General features: G+C 40.7%; 1 protein-coding gene across 1 annotated transcript in view; it reads left to right on the top strand.

Annotated features, from left to right (window-relative positions):
• Positions 1-10,562: 10,562 nt before the first annotated feature.
• LOC146608550 (uncharacterized) overlaps positions 10,563-23,797 on the top strand; it is a 31,476-nt gene continuing 18,241 nt past the window's right edge. The window contains exons 1-13 of the mRNA XM_085347444.1: positions 10,563-10,713; positions 11,721-12,295; positions 14,571-14,591; positions 14,683-14,742; positions 17,160-17,213; positions 17,305-17,349; positions 17,539-17,565; positions 17,919-17,963; positions 18,077-18,121; positions 18,461-18,514; positions 21,538-21,606; positions 21,708-21,776; positions 23,211-23,279. Of these exons, the coding sequence (XP_085203570.1) occupies positions 10,563-10,713; positions 11,721-12,295; positions 14,571-14,591; positions 14,683-14,742; positions 17,160-17,213; positions 17,305-17,349; positions 17,539-17,565; positions 17,919-17,963; positions 18,077-18,121; positions 18,461-18,514; positions 21,538-21,606; positions 21,708-21,776; positions 23,211-23,279 (1,284 nt within the window). The remainder of the gene's footprint in view (positions 10,714-11,720; positions 12,296-14,570; positions 14,592-14,682; positions 14,743-17,159; positions 17,214-17,304; positions 17,350-17,538; positions 17,566-17,918; positions 17,964-18,076; positions 18,122-18,460; positions 18,515-21,537; positions 21,607-21,707; positions 21,777-23,210; positions 23,280-23,797) is intronic.

Consider the following 23,797-nt stretch of genomic DNA (forward strand, 5'->3'; position numbering starts at 1 on the left):
TTCAGACTGTTTGTTCGCCCATGTTTCAATGAATTGCTACATTTAATTCCCATTTTGCTAACAAAATATAAAGACATAACAGATGGCTCAAGGCATCTGCACAAGAGAGAGAGAGAGAGAGAGAGAAATATGGGAAATATTTTGTCACGGCGAGTGAGATGAGCAGGCACTTGTAAAGGTGTGATGGTGGTTTATTAAACACAAAATAAAAATGGACAAAAGGTGAACCGAACAAGGACTAAACTAGACTGGGAACAAACTGACTACAGAACCTGAACATGAACGAAAGCAAGCAGAAACACTTGGCGGTTGACAGCAGGGAAACACACAGATGACAGCAGGGTGGAATACACAGACAGACCAGCAACTACAATGACAGAGGACACGACTTAAATACACACAGAGAAACACAGGGGAATTACACACAGGTGGTGGACACAGCTGGGAATAATCAAGACGAGACAGAGGTAAAACTGAACACACTCACATGAGATGCAGACCTTCACAATAAAACAGGAAACGAGAACACTACACCAAGACGCAGACCTGACACTGAGACAGACAGACAGAATGACACATGGAACCTGAACTAAACTAAACGTGAGATACAACCGAGAACAAATCCTTAAACATGAATAAACAGAAACATAGAATTCTAATAATAATAATGATACTCATAGCGCCCAAAACCACAATAAACATTCAAAAATAAACTAATCAATCAAAACTCAAAATACTGGGTCGAAACTGACCCAGAACCGTGACATATTTTGAGTTAGTCTGCAGGATGAAACTGGGAAATTGTGAATTGTAATTCCACTAGATTTACAGTAGAGAGAGCTGCCGTACCAAAAGATATAGAATGTGTGACTCATGCTCTTTCCTAGTGTAAGCACTGTTGTTTGGGGTTTTTAGTGTATGAATATGTATAGAAAAGTCTGTTGTCTTTGTTTTATTACACTTTGCCTTTTCAGCAGCACATAGTTAACACTTTAACAAGCAGGAATGTCTGTGTGCTAATCTTATGCTCTGTATAGAACCATTCTAATCTTAAGTATGCTTTGTAATCAGATGTGATGTCTGATTTTGACTTTTGGCAAAACTGCAGGTGAGTCCAGTCAGCATGAAATAATCAAGTTTAGTGTTTGCTGATGCACTCGTGGTATTCTATTAGTTTTTTAAACAATTTTTTAAAACACCTATAATTTGGGTTATTGCTTTAAGTGAAAAATTGGCATCCCTCCCCATGCCTGTAGATGACTATCTGACAACCAGCAGGCTCAGATAGAGCTCTACTAGTCTGAATTTGCCTGCAAAAACAGCACATGAGTTACGCATCCTTTGCATGCCCCAAAGTAATGTCTGATGACTGATGACTGAGATTAGTTGCTAGGCTTTGTGGTTTGTGTTGCTGGATTGTTACAGGTAGAAGCTCGTTGAAAAAAACTATTTTAACAATTCTGCTGAAAAAGCTCCAATGTTGTTGGTGGAATAATACTGACGCCAGTTAGCAGCCTTTACTTAGTGTTAGACAGACTTTGAGTTTCTGTTACTGTAGCCACAGTGATCTGCTATATGAGTTCACAAGAGTGTGATACAAGAATCAACATGTTTATTCAAATAGTCAAATGCAGCAGAGGTCGATGTGGTTACCATTCAAGCACATAAGCTTAATGTGCTAATGTTAATCATTACGGAGTTATCTGTAGAATCTACTCTCTGTTTGAATCGACAAAAAGTAACCTTTGACCTTCTATGGGCACTATCTATGGGCAAACTGTATTTCCTATTTTTGATCATGAGATGATGGGAGCAGTTAGAATGCTCACAGTGGAAGTCGTGCTTGCATATGCAATTGACACCCCTTTCTCAACGAGAAGTTTGGGCTTGGGTGAGCCTGAGTGCTGAAGATATCTACCTATTCGGAACCATGGTAACAGGGTTCTGGCTGATCGGAGCTGGCTTGGCCCTGACTTATCGAAGAATTAAGAAAGCGGAACCGGCTTATTTTGTCAGTCGTTTTCAAATGTCTTGAACTTTAACATTTAACATGCTAGCTGAGGCCTGCAGAGTCTGAGATCTAGGTTTTGGATTTTTGCAGTTTCTGCAAACATTGCATGGTCTGACCTTGTGGTGAATTTGCTGGAACATTCAGTCCTGGAAAGACTGTGCGATTATGTTAGCATCCAGAATTCTGCTTTTATGGAAGTGCTCACACTTACTGATGATCAGTTAATCAGTTTCATTTGATTACCAGGACCTGGCTGCTGCTTTATCTCTCAGTTCCTGTAAAGGCATATTTAGGTCGATGTAGAACTGCAAAGAGTTCTGTGAAAACCTTTTACATGGCAACCAAAAGCCTGAGCTATTGACTCCACTGTGGTATAGCCCTCAGCTCTCCTTTACACCACACTGATGCGAGGGCTTGTTGGGACACATATGCGTGTTTTGTTGCTCCAAACAATCTTAAAAATATGTGATATGCATTGATGCGACAATCAAGAGCTTCGCATGTCATGCGTCTGTGGTGCTGTAACTATCTGTTTAAAGATCATGCATTATCTTGTAAAAGCAGTGATTAAACTAAAGTCACCGGAAAGATGTCTGGAGGGGTTATGGAATTTCAAAGAGCTAAGTGGTTTCTTCCATAGTGTCATAAAAGAACGATCTGCCATACACGTCTTCTTCCAATGAAGCTATTTGCTCATTAAAATTCAATTCTGTGTCACTGCATAAAAATACCATGCCCTGCTCTTTATTGATGCCCTTTAGTGGTGTCTGCATGTGCTCAGAGCATCACAGTACACTTTCAGATAGGATCATCTTTATTAATTTATTATCATGCTCTCAATGAATGTCAGTTAATTGTTGTGAAATTTAGAGTCATGGTGGGTGTTGCGTTTAGAAAACCGTCAACAAATAAAAGTTCATAGATGGAAAATGCAACCCGTTTTTAATAATACAAAAAAGTGAGAAAACAGAGCTCAAAAAAGTGTCATGAGAGTTTTGTGGATTTGCAGCTGTTTGTTTAGTTTTACAGAAGATTTTCTACATTTTTTGGCCCTTCATTTTTATTAGACGTGTCATATTGAAATTCAGCGCTATGCTGCATCCTAGTTTTACCATATGGTGCGTGTTATGGAACAAAAAAAGAGTCTGTGCAACAGACGTTCCCTTGATTCATGTGAAATATCCAAAGCAGAAGCAGAAACGACAAAAGTAACTTCAAGAGTTTCTTGCTTTGCTTAATCAGCACTTGAAACTTGAAAGAAAGGGATTTAAGCAGCTTTATCTTTGAAAGAGAGCATTTTTTTGTGACCGCTTACCTTTACCTAAATTCAGTAACAAAGGAGGCAATAACAACACCAACTGGGTTTTTTTTTCTTTCTTTCTTTTTCTTCTACTCAGGTGGTGCGAAGACCAAACCAGCAAAACTTTCGTGTACAGAAAATTTTTTATGGTTTACAGAAAACATTTTGATGCTGAGTAGAATACAAATCAATCAATTTGATTGATTGATTGATTGATTGATTGATAAACAACACCAGAATGCAATTATTTACTAATTTTTTAACAATTTTAAATTGCAAGATGCACAGTGTGCTTTGAGGTAGGAGCCAAAAAGGGTGTAGTTTGTGTGTGTGAGCACCCGTGTGTACACCTGTGAGCATGAGCGCGCTTGTATTTAAAAGGTTCCTTCATGTAATGATCTGCTAGAAGGTGTGGGTGGGGGCATAGCCCCATCCTCCAGGGCATGAAGCAGGTATGGAGGAGATCAAAACTCCAGACATCCAGAGGTCCTCAGAACACAAGAGACCAAGGAAGACCAACAGAGGGGCAGCCGCGCCACTGTCCCAGAAAGAGCTGAGGAGAGTCCCAGATGAGGGCTCACTCAGCAGCCGCGGAGCAGAAGCCAGGGGGGGTTTCAGTGACGTGCACATGAGCTCCGCCGGCAGCCAGCCGTGCCTGAGTGACCGAGCCCCAGGCCGAGAGGCTGAGGGCACCCCACCCCAGAAGTGGCCCGAGCGAGCCCCAGGCTCCAGGCCCCGACAAGCAGCCACCAAGGAGTGAGCCGGTGTGTACCTGGGCGCCCATCCCCGGACACAAAGACCCACCAACGCACCAATGTCTGAGGGCGTCTGCCACTGGTAGGGGAAGTGGTGGGGGAGATAGGCCTCCATACCTTGGAGGGCCTGAGATGTCCCCAGAGAGGTGGCGTCTGATACCTCGGTGGACACAGACAAACAGGCACACACAGATACAAACATCCATTCCCACCCTCATGCTCTCATATGCAATTACTCAACACTCACCCAAAGTGGACACAGACATAAAGAGACACTATACACACAATCACACTCCCCAAGCGTACTCTAAGCCCCGGGTCTAGGTACCCTTGCCTCTGGAGGGGGAAACTGCACCCAGACCCAGGTAGTGTTACCCTTTTCCCTGGGGTGGGGAGATGCAGACCGCCCCGACTCGGCAGCAGCAGGGAGGCCCCACTTTCCAGACCCCAATCAGATGGCCAACTCCTCCTCCTAGCCCCCCCGCTCCAACAGGCAGCAGAGAATGGGGGTGTGTGAAGACTCCAAACCTTCCTCCGCCCGCTCATATGTAGTGTTGATTCATGTGTGTTCTAAGGTGCATTTAAAACCCAGGACGGCATGGAGCTACCTGCCAGAGAGGTGGGGAGCGATGCCAGGGGTGAGGTGTACACCCTGATGGTACTTTGGATTCTGTGTAGCGTGCCCACCCCCAAGATCCTATATGTTTGTGCTATGAGAGTGCGAGTAATGTCTAAGTTGTGGGATAAAATTGAGGCACAGGCAGCCAGAACGGGACGGGGGGGGGCTCCCCTGCACCCTGGTGACACACCTTTACCTCAAGGCCCTGCATGTGTGGGTGATTGTGGTGGAGTGGGAAGAGGGAGGAGGCTGGAGATGGGGAGGGAAGGAAGGGAGGAGCAAGTGACCCCTTCCTGGGGGCCAGCTCCCCTGCTGACCCCAGTAGGCACCCCCATACTCTGCAACCCGCCAGCGAAAGGGGGCCCAGGCCCATCTGGACCGGGGCCCAGTTCAGATCTCGCAAAACTTTTGCGAGATCCCAAGTTTTTTTGCGAGATCTCGAAAAGGTCCGTCTTAATTTTTTTTCCTTCCATGTCTCCTGCGGGGCTCCGTAAAAAAGAGCCGCCAGGTGCTAAAAAATAAACCTTAGACTCAAACGTTAGAACAGGCTTTTGCCCGCAGCACGCCGTGTAATAAATACTCACAAAGAAAACGGCGGCTGTTACAAAAGCAAGGCTAATCAAATAAGTTTTTAATTGAGATTTAAAAGATTGAATTGAATCAGACGCCCGAATAGCTAGGGGGAGGTTATTCCAGAGGTAGGGTGCGACAGCGGCGAATGCGCGGTCACCTCTGGTCTTGAGCCGAGAACTACAGTGGGGCAAAAAAGTATTTAGTCAGCCACCGATTGTGCAAGTTCCCCCACTTAAAATGATGACAGAGGTCAGTAATTTGCACCAGAGGTACACTTCAACTGTGAGAGACAGAATGTGAAAAAAAATCCATGAATTCACATGGTAGGATTTGTAAAGAATTTATTCGTAAATTAGGGTGGAAAATAAGTATTTGGTCACCTCAAACAAGGAAAATCTCTGGCTCTCACAGACCTGTAACGTCTTCTGTAAGAAGCTTTTCTGTCCCCCACTCGTTACCTGTATGAATGGCACCTGTTTGAACTCATCATCTGTATAAAAAACACCTGTCCACAGCCTCAAACAGTCAGACTCCAAACTCCGCCATGGCCAAGACCAAAGAGCTTTCGAAGGACACCAGGAAAAGTATTGTAGACCTGCACCAGACTGGGAAGAGTGAATCTACAATAGGCAAGCAGCTTGGTGTGAAAAAATCAACTGTGGGAGCAATCATCAGAAAATGGAAGACATACAAGACCACTGATAATCTCCCTCGATCTGGGGCTCCACGCAAGATCTCATCCCGTGGGGTCAAAATGATCATGAGAACGGTGAGCAAAGATCCCAGAACCACACGGGGGGACCTGGTGAATGACCTGCAGAGAGCTGGGACCAAAGTAACAAAGGTCACCATCAGTAACACACTACAACGGCAGGGAATCAAATCCCGCAGTGCCAGACGTGTTCCGCTGCTGAAGCCAGTGCATGTCCAGGCCCGTCTGAAGTTTGCCAGAGAGCACATGGATGATACAGCAGAGGATTGGGAGAATGTCATGTGGTCAGATGAAACCAAAGTAGAACGTTTTGGTATAAACTCAACTCGTCGTGTTTGGAGGAAGAAGAATACTGAGTTGCATCCCAAGAACACCACACCTACTGTGAAGCATGGGGGTGGAAACATCATGCTATGGGGCTGTTTTTCTGCCAAGGGGACAGGACGACTGATCCGCGTTAAGGGCAGAATGAATGGGGCCATGTATCGTGAGATTTTGAGCCAAAACCTCCTTCCATCAGTGAGAACTTTGAAGATGAAACGAGGCTGGGTCTTCCAACATGACAATGATCCAAAACACACTGCCTGGGCAACAAAGGAGTGGCTCCGTAAGAAGCATTTGAAAGTCCTGGAGTGGCCTAGCCAGTCTCCAGACCTCAACCCCATAGAAAATCTGTGGCGGGAGTTGAAAGTCCGTGTTGCTCGGCGACAGCCCCAAAACATCACTGCTCTCGAGAAGATCTGCATGGAGGAATGGGCCAAAATACCAGCTACTGTGTGTGCAAACCTGGTAAAGACCTACAGTAAACGTTTGACCTCTGTTATTGCCAACAAAGGTTATGTTACAAAGTATTGAGTTGTATTTTTGTTATTGACCAAATACTTATTTTCCACCCTGATTTACGAATAAATTCTTTACAAATCCTACCATGTGAATTCATGGATTTTTTTTTCACATTCTGTCTCTCACAGTTGAAGTGTACCTCTGGTGCAAATTACTGACCTCTGTCATCATTTTAAGTGGGGGAACTTGCACAATCGGTGGCTGACTAAATACTTTTTTGCCCCACTGTAGGTCGCACCAGGAGCATTTGGCCTGCTGATCTAAGCGCTCTCCCAGGGATATAAGAGCTGAGGAGACCCGTAAGAATTAAGAGGGGGGTTATTTTCTCTAGTCTATTTGAGAGAGCTTTGCAGATTATTTTAAGGTCTACATTTATAAGGGATATTGGACGATAGCTTGAGGGATATACAGGGTCTTTGCCTGGTTTTAGCAGGAGATTAATGTTTGCAGAATTCATATTTCATGGAAGTCTGCCCTTTTCTTTGATTTCCAACAACGTTCAGTAAAAAACTGGTGCTAGAATCGTCCAGAATTCTTTGTAGAATTCTGCAGGAAAGCCATCTGGACCCGAAGCCTTATTATTGGGCACACTTATCAGGGCTTCCTGGAGTTCACCTGGCGTCAGTGGTGAATCCAGTGCCATTGCTTGAGTGTCTAATAATTTTGGAAGAGTTGTTGTCCAAAAACTGATCAATTTCTTTTTTAGATGGGTTTATTTGTGGTCAATACAACGTTTTATAGAAATCCCTGAAAATGTTGTTTTTTTGTTTTGAACAAGATTCATCTGTGTTCCCAGATGAATCTTGAACAGCAGAATCTTGTTTTTTCTTTCTTTATTTTTAACTGGTTTGCTAGAAATTGACCGGATTTATTACCATGTTCATAATTTAGTAAGCGTAGTCTTTGTACTAAGAATTTTTATTTTTATTTTTATCAATTATCTCATTTAATTCTAGTTTTGTTTTGCCTATTTTGTTCATTGTTTCTTGATCTTGGTGAGACACGTAGGCTTCTTCTAGGGATTTGATGTTTTTTTCTAATTCCTGAATATTTTTGTTTTCTTCTTTCTTTTTATGTGATGAGAAAGAAATTATTTTACCTCTCATCACAGCTTTCCCTGCTTCCCATCTGCTTCCCATAGATGCTGAAGTTCCGGGAGTGTCTTTATAGTCTAAATATAGAGTCCATTCTTTTTAAAAATATTTAATAAAGTCTTCATCTTTGATAAACATGTGAGAAAAAAAGTACATTCCTTACTGTTGGGGTGAAGGGAGTGCCATGCATCACAAAGGCCAAAGTCGCTCATATACTGTTTGATTATATTTGGACTGCCAATTACGCTGAGTTCCTGCTGTATTGAGCCTATCCATTTCTTCATTTAGTCCAAGTGTTATTCCAGTTTCTGAGTTATGGGAGTCTGGTTCAAGTTATATGGTTAAACCCTGGGAATACAAAACTCCTCTGATCCAGTACTGCACAGATATTATAATATATTTCAGGAGCTATGAAACTTTTCTTTGGAACTGAAAAGGATTCATGTGGGTCCAAATTAGACCTACTGGTTCTGAACAATATAAATAAATGAATATTGAAAATTCCATCCAGATGTACTCTCAGAAATATATTACACTAGTATTTACCTGTAGACACTACATTGGTCTGTAAATATTCTTATTAGTTTACTTAGTTCGGAGTATTGTAAATGTCAGGAAATCAAGTCAAAGGAAAAACAGATAACTGCTCTGGGTGTTTTCATAGGTGGGTTCTGGTAACTTCTTTTGCACGGTGTGTTACCTTAAGAGTACGGAGCCCCGCAGGGGACATGGGAGAAAAAAAAATTAAGACGGACTTTTGCGAGATCTCGCAAAAGTTTTGCGAGATCTCGCAAAAGTTTTGCGAGATCTCGCAAAACAAACTCGGGATCTCGCAAAACTTTTGCAAGATCTCACAAAACAAACTCGGGATCTCGCAAAACTTTTGCGAGATCTCGCAAAACAAACTCGGGATCTCGCAGGCCACCAGCTCAAAGCCGACCGGGAGGTCGAGGCACGATGTGCCGGGAAGGCGGTGTTCCTCCTGGCTGTAGTAGGTCTCGACTTCCCGTTAGCTTCGAGCTAGTGGATGTCAGATCTCCGAAAACGTCGGAGCACTTTTGCAAATATGTGATGTCTTGTAAACCGAACAGGTATCTGACGTTTACACAACTACATTCACGCCTGAAAATATCTTAAAAGTGTATTTTGTGACCCAGAAAGAATAATATTACAACTAAGTAGCTGCCGCCATCGTTGGAATTCAACTTTTCAACTCCCGAGTTTGTTTTGCAAGATCTTGCAAAAGTTTTGCGAGATCCCGAGTTTGTTTTGCGAGATCTTGCAACGGGGCTGCTTGCACTGGTTAACCTACAGAAAATGACCATGGAGTGATTGTTCCCTTGGCTTGATGGAGACTTCAAGCTTTATTTCTTTTACTCTTACTATTCCTTTTAGCCACAAATAGATTCTAAAAATCCAATATACATTAGCGGTATATTCAGACAGAAAAAACAATGAGCTAAATGTTTACCTCTGTTAATGGTGGGGTCCAAAATCTGAGCTAAAAGGCTGGACTTACAATTATCAGGTAAACACAAATATGAATAAATATTAAAATAATATTAAAATAAATACTACTGGCTTAGATGGAAGGCTAATAACATGTACAGCAGGGGGTCAATGGGACATTTTTAGATGAGCTTCTGTCATACATCTATAAACTGCAATGAGTTCACAGTGGCTCCAAGAGGCAAAATAGTTACCTGAAATAGCTAACCTGGACTTCAATGGTCCAGTCATATTGACAGTTAGATAATAGAGTAACACCAGTGGAGAGGCTACAGCTCAGGAGGTAGAGCAGGTCAACTACCAATCAGAAGGGTGGTGGTTTAAGCTCTGGGTACTCGAATCTGGATGACCAAGTATCCTTGGGCAAGGATAACACAAAAAAGCACTTAGGTGTATAAAAAGTGCTTGGATGAGTGAGGCATCTTGTATATTGAAAAACTAGATAGATTGCCCATTTTCTCACCAGACATATTATAATATCGTTATCTTTATGTCCTAAATTGCCCTACTGCCACAAAACACACTGAAAACACGGATAAATACTCACTTGGAACCCAACCAGCAATTACAAAAAAATGAGCTTAGAGGGAAAGGTTACTGGTTGCTCGATCATGTCTTTCTAGAATGTCTGTAACTGCCTCTCTACCCCACCCACACTCTCACCCAAAGGGAGCGATCATCAGAAAAAGGGCCGGACTTCTCTTCATTTAATGCAAGCTTGGGGATGGCTTGAATTTATGGGAGTCCCATGAGAGCCAGAATAAAGGTTTGGGGTTTTTCACTGCTGCTTCAGCTTCTGGTGTGACCATATGCTGCCTGCTGCATCTGGAGACTCTGCAACAACTTCTGCAACAGGCCAATAAACATGACGCACAGGACATGGAATCAAACTTACTCTGACTGAAGAAATTCTTATTTGTCCTATTTTAAACTTTTTCCTGAATTTCACTGCCAGGAGAGCTACGGAGTACAGGGCACAAGTTCTTAAGGAGTCAGCAACACTGCAAGGTATGCATGCTTGATGGCTGAGTCTTAAACATTTATGCTTGTTAAAGCTTGTTCTGTGAGTGTGTACAGGGTTTTGTGCGCAGTATTCAAATGCATCTCTTTTTTAATCGTTTTTCCTTTACCCCTGTTAGAGAAGTCATGGTCCCCTCCATGCACTGGCTCCTGCTGCTGTGGGGACTTCAGGGTCTGTTGGCACAGGACTATGAAGAAGGCGATGAAGAACCAGCGGTAACCCCTAAGAAGAAGAACAAAATATATTCTTCAAACTTCATACCTCCAAATGGCAAATGTAAGTTTTTTGTTTCAAGAATTTCTAAGAAAACCAGAGTCTACTTTTTTTCTTTTCCACTAATACTCTAATTTGGAGGAAGTGGTGTGGAATTTGTTCAGGTAAGGAAACAGTACAGCTACAGGTGTAAAAAGTAGAACATGATATTCAACAAGGACATCGCTGCAGGATGCAATCCACCTGGATTGATCGTATCTCTGAGGCTTCTCAGAATCATCCATCTCCCTCGTGACCATTCAGTGCTCTGTTACCCAAACGTTTTATTCGCTCAGAGTCCTGTTTCCTCAGGCACATTCTCTCTGTGACATATTCCCGTGAAGATTAATGTGATTTATCCTCAGCCTGTATTAGATCTGTGACCTCCTTCCACCAAGGTTGGTGCAGCAAGTTGAGTTACTTTTATTTTCTTTTTAAAATGACATGTCACATTCACAAAGTCATCACACTGTTCTGGAAAAGCGATCAGCCTATAACAGTCAATAAACCTAATAAATCACCTTTCCCCCCTCTAGAGGACAGTCTGATAAAAATGTCACCCCTAGTAATGAAATTTGTTTGACTGTGATCAGTGGGGTCTTTGCATTTGGCTGGTATCATTAAAATGAAAATTTCCAGCCAACAAATACAGGAAAATTCATTGTATCCAGAGGTTTGCTGTGAAGCTTAACAGCTGTCCTGTAACAGTGAAATGCAACATGTGCTTTGTTTGCTAAATACTTACTTGGTCCTTTACGCTCTGCATTTTAAATGTTAAACATTAGTTGATATCACTCATTGGTTATATATATATATAACATAATGTAATATGTTAAACATAATATAATATAATGCGATTCGATTCTGACCTGAGGCCCTTTGCTACGTGTCGTCTCTGCTCTCTTGTCTTGTTTTCTCCTGCCTCTTCACTAATAGCTTCATTAATATTTAAAAGCTGAGAGATTTCAGTTTAAGGCAGCTGATATTTTTGCTATTGCATGTTTCATAAAGCCTAACTCCTCTCTTTTCAGCGCTTGTTGATGAGGACTGCAGTTTGGAGATAGCTTTTCTTATCGATAGCTCAGAGAGTGCCAAGGACAACCATGCCCAGGAAAAGCGCTTTGCCTTAGACTTGATGGACCGGCTGCAGGGCCTGCGGCTGCAGACTGGACGGGGGTTGAGTTCCCGTGCAGCCCTCCTTCAGTACAGCAGTCACGTCATCATAGAGCAGACTTTCAAACAGTGGCGAGGCACAGAAGACTTTAAGGCCCGAATTTCTCCAATTGTGTATATTGGCCACGGCACCTACACCACCTATGCCATCACTAACTTGACCCGCATCTACTCAGAAGAGTCAGATACCAGCAGCGTAAAGGTGGCCATTCTGCTCTTTGATGGCATCTCTCACCCAAGGAACCCAGACATATTTTCAGCTGTGGCTGATGCCAAGAACCAGGGTGTCCGTTTCTTTGCCATAGGAATCACGCCTGAAGCCAACGAGCTGGCTAATAAAGCACAGCTGCAGCTAATTGCTAACTCTCCAGCTTCCCGCTACCTTCACAACCTGCAGGACAGAAACGTTGCGGAAAAAGTTATTAAAGAAATTGTGAGTAAAAACAACATTTAGTTTTTGCTTGTTTTGGATTGTATGCTACAGACTGGCTTATTAGCTTTTTATGGTACACTGCAATAAAAAAAAATATTTGCCCCCTTTCTTGATTTTTTAGTCTTTGGCATTTGTCACACTTACATGTTTCAGATAATCAAACAAATTTCAATATTAAAAAAGATAACCAGAGTAAACACAAAATGATGATTTAAGTTATTAAGCTGTAATGCTGCCCAAGCCTTCCTATGAGACAAGCCTTTATGTGTTTTTCTGGCTTGGACTTTTCCCACGGATGCCATTTTTGTCCAGGCTTATTCTTCCTGTTGAACCCTGACCTTAACTGAGGAAAGTGAAGATTGCATTTCTTAAGTTTCTTGAAGACGTTTCACCTCTCATCCGAGAAGCTTCTTGAGTTCGTAGAGAGTCCCAGATTTTAAGCCCTATGGGAGTGTCATGCACCCCCTACTGATCGTCTACCTAATCACACGAGCCAAGGTGTCAAAACGGGTGTGGGTCAGTGGGTTCACCTGAAACCTTGGCTTGGATTGTGACCCACACCATTTTCACACCTTGGCTCGTGTGATAAGGTAGAGGATCAATAGGGGGTCCATGACCCTCCTTAGACTTCGATGACCTTGATGACTGAGAACCTTTACAGACATTTAGATGTTGTTCTGGGTTCTTTTGTGACCTGTTGTATTAGTTATTGAGGCACTTTTGGACCACTGTTTCTAGTTTTCTCCATTTGTGAATAATTCTTCATGTGGGTCAGTAGAGTCCAAAGTTTTTCCAGACTCTGTTCTTGACATTGTTTTTCAACAGTTTTTTTTTGTTGTTGTTTTTTTTAAAGAAAGAGTCATGATGTGTTAGTTTCTGAGATCATTTAGCAAACAGGTTTGTCAAACAGGTTCCTTTTAAGTGATTTCAGGATTTATCGAGTATGGCATTAATCAAGCCTGGGCATGCCTAGTGAAAATGAACTAAGCTTTGGATCCCCCCCCCTCCCCCCTTAAATAATCATTAAAGAACCACATTTTGTATTTATTCATGTTGCTTTTTCTCATGCTAAAATGTGTTTAACCTGATGCAAAATTTCATTTTTTGCTTTTTGGGGGTTTGACAAATACGCACTAACGCTAAGAAATCATGCAGGGTGCAATTAATTTTTCATGGCACAAAAATATAAATTGCCCAATTATAGTTTTCTAAATACATTTTCATTTAAGCACCTTGGAAGAAAAGCCTACGCTCATGCATGTTCAGACTTACAAGTTATCATTCTGAACTGGCTAGAAACCATATACCTACGGCTCTTACACTGCTTGTGAAATTGCATGTATGTTTGATATTTGCCTGTTTCCAGAGGGGAAAAGAATTATGACAGATAAAATCTTCAAAAAGCCATTATGCAGACAGATGCTTTCCAAATCAAAAGTCTTTAGTATCTCAAGGCACTGAATAAGCACTTCCACTGCTGCTGCCATTGTTACCACCCACTGCTTTGATTTCTTGCCTTATTGCATCCCCTATGTACACCTGCTACCGGCTGCCATGGTAATAGATCTGCTATCATTAGCAATAAAACTCTGTAGAGAAACGTGATGAAACTAAGAAACATTTTATGTTGACTTAAGTTAGGTAAGTTAACTTTTATAAGTATTTCTGCCAAGACAATTGCAGCATGTGTTGCTCTGAAACATTCTCCAGACATGCTTCCAGGCTACTGGCAGCAACATGTGCTTCACATTATAACTCTTTGTGGGAAAATTGGGTGCAGTAAATACAGCAACACAGCAAACCCATGCAAGCATGCTTCATCATTCAACAAGCCCCTCAAATGCCACTCAGGCTTCAAACTTAAGCTTTACTGTTGACACAGGTGGTACACATGACAAAGGAAAATCTTTATGGAAAACCTGCACCGAGGTTCCCAGAACACTGGATCTGACAGACTGAATTCTCATGGCATGCAACAGCCCAGCAGCATCTACACTCACGACTTTCATCTCATTGCCTTGTACAGTCAGCATCTGTATGTCATAATCATGTAGTCCTGTCCCAGCTGAGAACTTGTCTTTTATCTTTAGTTCCCATTGAACAGCAACACTCAGGTCCTCTAATAACAGACGTGTCTTTAGATGTGTGTTTTGAAGCCAGAATACTGAGAATATTGTCTTACCTTCAATTTTGAGCTACTCTGTTGAATTGTATATATGTAAAAAAAAAAAGAAGGTTACAACATCTTGATATTGTTCTGCTTCTTCCATCACAGACGGCTGTGGCTGATGAAGGGGTAAGTCTTGAGCCTCATGTTTTTCCAGACATATTTTGTTATATATGCCCCTGTATGGTCCATCTCACTCTTCTTCTCTTGTTTTTTGAAGTGCCCCCTGCAGAGCAAATGTGCATGTGAGAAGGGTGAGAGGGGACCCAGTGGACCTGCTGTGAGTATGCCAACATCTATGGAGCAGAAAAGTGTCCAATAATCAATAATTACTAAATAAAGTATTTAATATGTAACTAGATAAATAAAATTGGGTAACATTGCCTTTTTTCTTATGTAACAACACAAGGAAAATAACTGCATTTTACATATAAATAAAAGATAAATATTTAATTTAATTTTACAGAGTTGCTCAAAACCAGGTGTGAGAGGTGTGACCTCTATAAAAACAAGGATCTTGAATGTTCACTAGTCTGTAGCATTCAGATATTTGTTAACACAAAGCAGGAGACTCATCATCAGTAACCTTAAAAAAATCAATCACTGTTCTGCATCAATCTGGAAAGAGTTATATGGCCATTTTCAAATAACTTGTAGTCCATCATTGTACAGTGAGCAAGATTATTGAGAGCAGAAAATATTCACAAATTCCCAAACTTCACCCAAATGTCAAATATTGCAGTGCTCAAAGAAATTACTAAAAAAAAAAAGCCCAAGAGCTACTTTTCAGACTTTACAGACTTCAGTTAGCATGTTTAATTTTAAAGTTGTTGCCAGTACAGTTAAAAAATTGACTGAGCTATCAAAATTACATATACTGGCTCATATATATATATACGTATATATTTGGCTGGATGTCCTTTAGTAAGTCAACTCTGCACCAGATGCTTCCTGTATCATTCTGATGGATATTTGACCAAACTTGTTTTCATAGGTCATTTAAATTGGTTGGTTTCCTGATAGAGACCCTGTTTTTAATCATAGTTTCAATATGGCTGAGGTCAGAGCTTTGAGATGCCCACTCCAAAAAGTTAATAGTTTGCTTTATCTTGCTTGTGTTATCTATTCAAAAACCAGTTTTGATGTGGGTTTGGGATCATTATCATGTTGGAACACCCAAATATGTCCACGTTTCAACTGTTTACCTGATGATTTTAGATGAAGTTAAAGAATTTGGAGTTGGTCCTCTTCATTATTTACTTTTTGTAATGTACCAGTATCGCTGGCAACAGAAAAGCCCCAGAGGCTAGAGGCTACTAGACAGTTGGTACAGTGTTCTAAGTTTTGAGCCTCACCCACCGAAAGCCTCCAAACATACCAGGGTTGGGGTTGTCACTCACTATAGAGCTCTGTTTAACAGAAGCAAATAACTGCAGCATTTGAATTCTAAATATCTTCTTCAGAGAAATACAATTTAGAAGAAGTTAAACAGTTTGAGTACACTGCTAAACAGCCTTTCTTCAGTTACATTTTTAGCTTGTATTTTCTGCTTTTCCAGATCAAAAAATAATAAATTAGAATGACATTTAAAAAACGCCACTATGTAAAAATTTCTGTAGTATAAAGTTATGAAATTATATTTAATAATTCATTTATCAATTTTCAATTGTTATCATTTATTTTACAGTCATAATCCATACTTTTCTACTGTGCTGAAAAGACAGTGACGCCAAAACTGGCTTGCTTGATAACAAGCACAGCACAGATAACAACTCAGTGTCTATGCCAAAAGACTACTTGCACATTTTTGGAGGGAGTTTAGTAAATCTTATGGTTTTAAACAACCCTGAAGCAGTTAGAGTACATTCCTCTAGCGATTTTTTTCAGAAATGATCTAAATGTACATGAGAAATCTGCTGAATCACGTCTGTTAAAGCAACCCGTGAACTTTGGATTGTGTGAGGACACATCTCAGCAGATACAATGTTACAATGAAAGACCTCCTTTGCCTGCCAAAGCCATGTCGTGACAAGAGGATATCTTTTATTGTGGCGAGAAGGTCAGCTTCAATTAGACACTGCAGTTTTTCTTTGATGTATTTTCACAGGATGAGAACAGCGTAATTACCCTCTCAAACCTAATGCTCCAAAACCAAAGCTGTGTCTATCTGCACACACTGACGGAAACACTGTATGAAGACAGACACACACAAGAAGGCGTATACTTACAATGTAAGAGCATGCATAGTTCACAACACAAAAACAGCAAAAACAACCAGACGGTTGTTCGTCTACGGACTTACACTCGCATGCAGACCACATCTCTTTTGTCTCATCTGCTCCCAGACTCAGCGGCTGTGATGAACTGGAAACATGTTTCTGTTAAACAAAAAGAGCTGTTATACTGTGCATTGCAGCACAGCAATAGGAAGAAGGAAGGCTATTTTATTGGCCTTCGCTTCCACTGACAGCTGTTCAACATGCTGAAGGGTCTCCTGCAAGAGATGGCATGGGCCAGACTTAAAGGTGTATTGCTAGGTAGTTACAGTAAAATACAGTTATTCACTATCTGTACTGGGAATAAAGTTAATTAAATAAGATTTAATATATTTATTTTATACAAAGTATTAACAAACAGAAATGTTACTCTGTCGATGATTATGTATCTTTAACCTTGCTACAATGTTTTTCTCTACAGGGCAAGAAGGGTCGTCCTGGAGAGGATGGAAGCCCTGGCCCAAAAGGACAAAAGGTGCAGACTTGTATTTATTTCACACAGTTAAAGCACATGCAAACAACGTGGCCTGCCTTTCCTTTTTAAACTAAAATTCCCTTTTTCACAGGGTGAGATTGGGCTCGGTGGACTTCCAGGTCGAATTGGAGCAGAGGTGAGCTTAAATCAAGTTGGTAAGGTCAAGGCTAAGTCAAGACTGACAAATTCAGTGTGAAAGCCTTAACATCGCTCTTCCATAAATCATTATTGTAGAATGAGAAGAATGAAGTATTTTTTTGTTAACTGTATTCCAGCGCTTTTCTCTTCGTCTTTATCCTCCTGACGTGATGTTTTGTACACACAGGGAAAACCAGGATACAAAGGGGAGAAGGTAATGTATAGATTCTAGTCTCTCTTTATGTCTCTCTCTCTGTCTTCATGGTTACGCAAACTTCCCCATGCTTGTGGGAAACTACAGAATTATATCCTCCGTACATGATATAATACAGTAATACTGGAAATGTGATGCAGTTCAGTTTTGTTTCAGTTTTACAACTTTGTTCAACTATCTTTGATGCCAATCTTGTGTTTACATATTTCCCATTGTACAATGATAAAGTTATCCTTGGGCATTACACTCTGTGTCATAAATGTGTCACAGAAAAACCATGGGATACAAGTCCTAAATTATGCATAATGATGCTATACTAAAGAACTCACCTAACACTTTTTATTCTATCACAGGGAGAGAGGGGGGAGTGTGGCACACCTGGAATTAAGGGAGACAGAGTATGTTGCAATTTGAATGTTGTGAAACAAATCTTATATATGTGTTCAAATATTACAAAGTTGCTAAAGCACTGCTTGTGAATATGAAGCTTAACAAATGTCATTTATTACAGGGTCCTGAAGGACCAGTTGGACCAAGAGGAAATCGTGGACTTCAAGTAAATTTAAATTTTATTTCTCTTGGTATCAAATCACCTGTCAAAACATCCCACAATGCACTTAAGAATGATAAAAAAGAGGACAAATTTGTATCATTAAATTGTATGATATTTTTTAAATAGTGACTGTTAGTGGCAGGTACACATCAACAGGTGTAGCCTATCCATACAGCCTTAGCATGTTGTTGTTCAGGTCAGTAGGACATCAGGACAGTATTTTTATTTCAAAGATGTCGGTCTATGTTATCCATAATTAATTTACATTAACTTAATGTACTACTTCTGTCTACTACTTACTTATATATAAGTGTGTCACTCACACACTCATTTAACTTTTAGGGCTTATCCGGCCCACCTGGTGATACTGGACCTGAAGGTGTGATGGGCAAAAAAGTAAGTACTCCTCTGTCTCAATGAAGCCAATTGCAGTGGTTGACATGTTTGAAGCTTCCATCTAAAATACTGATTGTATGTAGTGTAGTGTAGCCTCGGTTCACATAATGGGTAGAGATCACTGCATCAGAGAAAGCCTCCAGCAGTCTAGGACTATTGCACCGTAACTAAAGGAGGATTCAGTGTGATCTGATCCAGCCCTGACTATAAGCTTTATCAAAAGCGTAGATGAGAGTACTTGAATGAAGAAGTTTGAATGGGTGGGTAAGTTGTATAAAATGCTTTGAGTTCTCAGAAAGAGTAGAAAAGCGCTATGTAAGAATCAGTCCATTTACCATTTACCTCACCTTATCCAGCCCTAACTAAGCTTGATTACAAAGGAAAATTTTAAGCCTTATTCTAAAGGTAAACAGGCTGTCTCGTGGGAGTTTGGCCCACAGAAGAGATGCTAGACTTAACGGGGAGCCAATGAAGGGAAACCAATATGGGAGAAATAGGCTCTCGCTTTCTTGTCCCTGTAAGTACTCTTACTGCAGCATTTAGGTTCAACTGAGGGCTTTTCAATGAATTGTTAGGATATTCTGATAGTCCAGCCTACATTCAATGTATTAACTTGTTTTTCAGGTGATTGGCTATTCAGAGTAAGTATCTGGTTAGTGTTGATGCAACCCCACTTTGATTAATACATCTCCAAATGGATACAGTAGATTTAAGTCATTTTAAGGTGGCTGGATTTAAAGTCACACAATTCATGTGAAATAAAGGGTTAATGTGTTTTATTTATTGCTTTTCTTTAAAAAAAAAAAAATTTCTTGTTACACACAAAAAATGTGTTGATTTTCTTACTCTTCCAGGTGTCCAATAAGTTAACCAGTAACTGACAGGTTTAGCCAGAAGGTAATAATTAATGTGAAGACAGAAAATTGACTAAAAGAAAAACAGTTTATAAGTAAGAGCAGAAAACAAATGTTTGAAAAACATGGCACAGGGAAATTAAAAGTTATGTTAAAAAAATGGGGAAATTACTTAAGAAAAAGAAATGAAATAAAACCGTTAGATGTCCCAATGAAAACACTGATGAGAGTAAAAATTCTCCAAAAAGCACCAGCATCACTGGTTGAGTTGAAGCTTAAGTCACCTGTGTAGGTAAACCTATACCCATGCAGGTGTACCTGTCAATTAAAGCAACCATAGATACACCTACAATATCATTTTAAGCCTGTATCCAAATACTTAATTAAAGCAGTAGTACAGTTGAAGCCAAAATAGTTTTTGTGCCATACTCAAAATAAGGGGCAGCACGGTGGCACGGTGGTTAGCACTGTTGCCTCACAGCAAAAAGGTCCTGAGTTCAATCCACTATCAGTCTTTCTGTGTGGAGTTTGCATGTTCTTCCTGTGTTTGCGTGAGTACACTGGCTTCCTCCCACAGTCCAAAGACATGTAGTTTGTGGGGATAGGTTAATTGAAAAATCTAAATTACTTGTAGTTCTGAATGGCTCTCTGCGACAGACTGGCGACCTGTCCAGGGTGTACCCTGCCTCTTGCCCTACGACAGCTGGGAAAGGCTCCAGGGACCCTGAGAAGGATAAGCAGAAGCGAACGGATGGATGGATTCTAAATGAGGTTTTTAATGTTGTAACGTTGGACATTTTAACTGGTGAGTCTATCAGGACTCACTCACTTTCAGAGCCACCTTAAGTGGCTTTAGAGGAACTTTATTTTTGAGCAATCAAGCCAGTCCCTACTTTTGTTTGATTGTTGTGTAGAGAATAAAGCATTTTTTACATTTAAGATAGATGCATCTGATTGTGGCAGCCTTTTCACTCCACCTTCCACTGTGGCCCCTGTGGAAGGGCTAGAAGTTCATTTGATTTTCAACAAGGCTGCACTACATGTCTTTAGAACTTGTTCCGAGAGTACAAAAGTGAACTAAAGGAGACATAAATCAGACATTCCTTTATATGTGATGGAATTCTCTCTGAACCAGAGACTGGCCTTTCCCCTTGTCCAGCCCAAAATCATTCATCAAAGGTGACCCAAAATCTTAAAAACCAGATGTATATCTAAAGGATACACTTTTTTTTTAAGCTGGACACATAAAGTCCTTTGAAGTCTGCTTTGGGTTAAGTCTTACATAGCCGTATCAAAGGAGCCTCCAATAATTCTGGTACCTGTGGAGTAGTAGTGGTGAAACATGAAACGCTTTGCTGCCTATGGAAGAATGTGACATAAATAAAGTGTTTGATCGTCAGATGCAAAATATCACACGCACAACACTGACATTTAAAATGCAATTTGATTAACTTCATCCAGCGCCGGCATAAATAACATCACAAATGTCAAGTAGCTCTACTAACTGATAACACTGATTCAATGACTATACATTTGAACGCTTTTATTGTGAGTTATGATCCGTCCCTGCTGGAACATTGGAAAGCCCTCTGAAGTAGCTCATCTGTTATTACCTTGTCAGCTTATTTGTCTGTTTCCACTTTTTAAGCCCCCAGTCCCGTGTTATACCTGCCAATTCTGCCATAAGCACACACTCCCCCACCAAGTGTTCCCTCCTTAATTATTTTGGAAGAATGTTCATGTTGATAATCTGGCTGTCATCCTATATCACCTCAATGGCAGACTAATGTCTGGCATTAAACATTGTCCCAACTTGCTTGAAAGGGCAACAGAAGAAAAAAAATCTACTGGTATGCGCCTGCTAACATTTCTACAGCCTCTTCACGCCTTTTGCTCGCCCTCCTGTTGCACAGCAAAGCTGTGATTTATGACCTCTGCGTGAATAATTGCATTCTTTAACAATAAAGCTAAAGGAATGAAGGAACCCCGTAGTACTAAATCCCCTTTAAAAACAGCTGAGAAGGAGAGGAAGCAGAACATGTATGTTTATGTGGGTGTGGGAAAGAAAGTCAGTCATTTCGGATTTTTTTTGCTGTTGTTTACAACTGTACGTGCAACTGTTTATGCGCCTTTGTATCCACAAGTCTGTCCCTGCTTGTCTTTTTATAGGGGGAAAGGGGACTTCCTGGGCCACCTGGAATCCAAGGGGAACAAGGGATTGGCCTTCCGGGACCCAAGGTAAAGTCTGCTACCCTATTCTTTTGGAAAATTAAGTTACAAAGGCATAATAATCCACTTGACTCTCACCCTGTATGAGCACTCCTCTCACTTTCTTGCAGGGTGATATTGGTTTCCAGGGGCAACCAGGGCCTCCAGGTCCTCTAGGAATTGGTGAGCCTGGACCACCGGTGAGATAAACTAGCAACTCACACTTCACATTAGCATTGTAGATGATGGCAATGTAATGTCAAAATGCCAAATGTACAATGTAATGGGTATGGAGTAATGATGTCTAGGGGGTACTTAAACTTCTGGATACATACATAAATAAATAAATAAAATGCGAGAAGATAGCATTTTTTGCTCTTGGTACCTTCTTCCAAGCAGCTGAAATAGTGAATGGTGAAACAACCTGAGTAACTATGGCAACTAGCTTGCTAAACTGGAAAAGTGCTGTTTTTGGACAAGGCAAAGGAGGCAGAAACAAGAGTAAACCTTGAAAGGTGTGAAGATTTGTCCAGTGGACATTAAATAAAGACCATTATGAGCATGTTTAGGAAGAAAAATACCTCTTAGACACATACAGCTTCAGCAGTGTATTAAATAGTTTAAAAAGTGATCTATTTCTGTATAAATGTGAATGATAGAATCGTTTGACATGTAAAGAAGCGACAGAAGAAAATATGGACAGCCATGCAGAGACATATTTTACCTGGAGAGACAATCTAACTTACATTAATTGTACCATTGAGATCAGTGTGACTAAAACTCAAAGCAAAGTGCTTGACAGCTGGGATATGCCTCTCTTTTTCCCTTGCAATGTTTTGCACCCTGCATAAGCATTGCAACTTTAGAACAATAATTGCTGAGGGAATAATGTATCTTTTGTGCAATATGTTGACCATTTTCTTATAGATTTTGTTACTTACTGTGTTTGTGGACAAATGCCTTCAGCCATACAGAATGCGGGCATGTGGTCAGGCGCTGATATGAGGAATACTTGATCTGGTAATATCAATCTGTCATGTTAATTTAATTACGGGAACCCAAAATCGTGATTGAGATTCAAATGTTATTAATTTTGGAGGCTAACATTGTGAGCTGGTTTTAAAAGTCATAATATCTAATTCAAGTTTTAAACTTCTGCCGCAGGTAAATGATGGCTAAATCTAAAATCAAAGTGCAACTTAAAAGTAATTTAAAAAATTTAAATATGAAAGAATAACAATAAAAATCAGAATTTTGATGTTTGGAGACACATGGAACACCAACCTCAGTCTCCTGTCTCTTGTCTGTCAGACATCCAATAAAACCTAATATATATGTGAGCCTTGCTGCTCTATAAACTACTACACCTGACTTTTAAAAAAGCTTTCTGGCAAAAGTCCCTGAAGGCAAACCTTCCCCTCTGTGAACCCCCCTCACTGTTTAAGGATCTATTGCTAATACCTTGGCCAGATGGAAACATTTGGATCCAGTTTGTCACCACACCTTAGACAAGAGACAAGTAAAGAAGCAACAGAACGAAATGTTGACATCCAAGCAGGGACATTACATTTTATCTTCAGAGACAACCTAGTTTTCATGTGAGACATCTTTTCAGTTTCCTTTGTTTTACTCAGGGACCTCAAGGACCACAGGGAGTCCAAGGAGAGAGAGGGCTGATAGGAGAAGGTCTGCCTGGACCAAAGGTGAGTTAGTGTTCATGCTTTTTAAGTCTGACCTTTTTCGTGTAAAAAACAGCCAGGGAAACTCTTTTAACCCCTTTGACCCTGTTTAAGGCATTCATACCTTTCATATCTACAAACTGACCTACACAAAGATCCATCTGGGCTCCAGATTCCAGAATGTAATGACAGGAAATTGATGATGTGTAGGATTACAAGACATGATAACTCAACACAAAAGTTCCATAAATTAACAGTGTGGTATGGCTCTCATTACCTCGTGCTGTGATCTAGTCCGTTGATCGTATCCAGCACAGGGCATGAGAACATCTCCACATAAAGCATAAAAAAGTTTCAGAGATGGTTCAAGAAAAAAGCCAGGGCATCATGTCAGTGACTCACTGAGAGAGGAAATAAAGAGTCTTTTCGTATGTCTGTGTTTTCTCAAGGCCATCAGGCACACACATTCATATATGCACACTCAGTGTCTTTTAAGCACATGTGGATATATACGTTCTCTCATGTTGTTTTCGTTTTCCAAA

The sequence above is a fragment of the Diplotaxodon limnothrissa genome, linkage group LG23, assembly GCF_057381915.1.
Source record: "Diplotaxodon limnothrissa isolate DT_005_m linkage group LG23, D_limnothrissa_male_GT1.1, whole genome shotgun sequence".
NCBI classification, from domain to species: Eukaryota; Metazoa; Chordata; class Actinopteri; order Cichliformes; family Cichlidae; genus Diplotaxodon; species Diplotaxodon limnothrissa.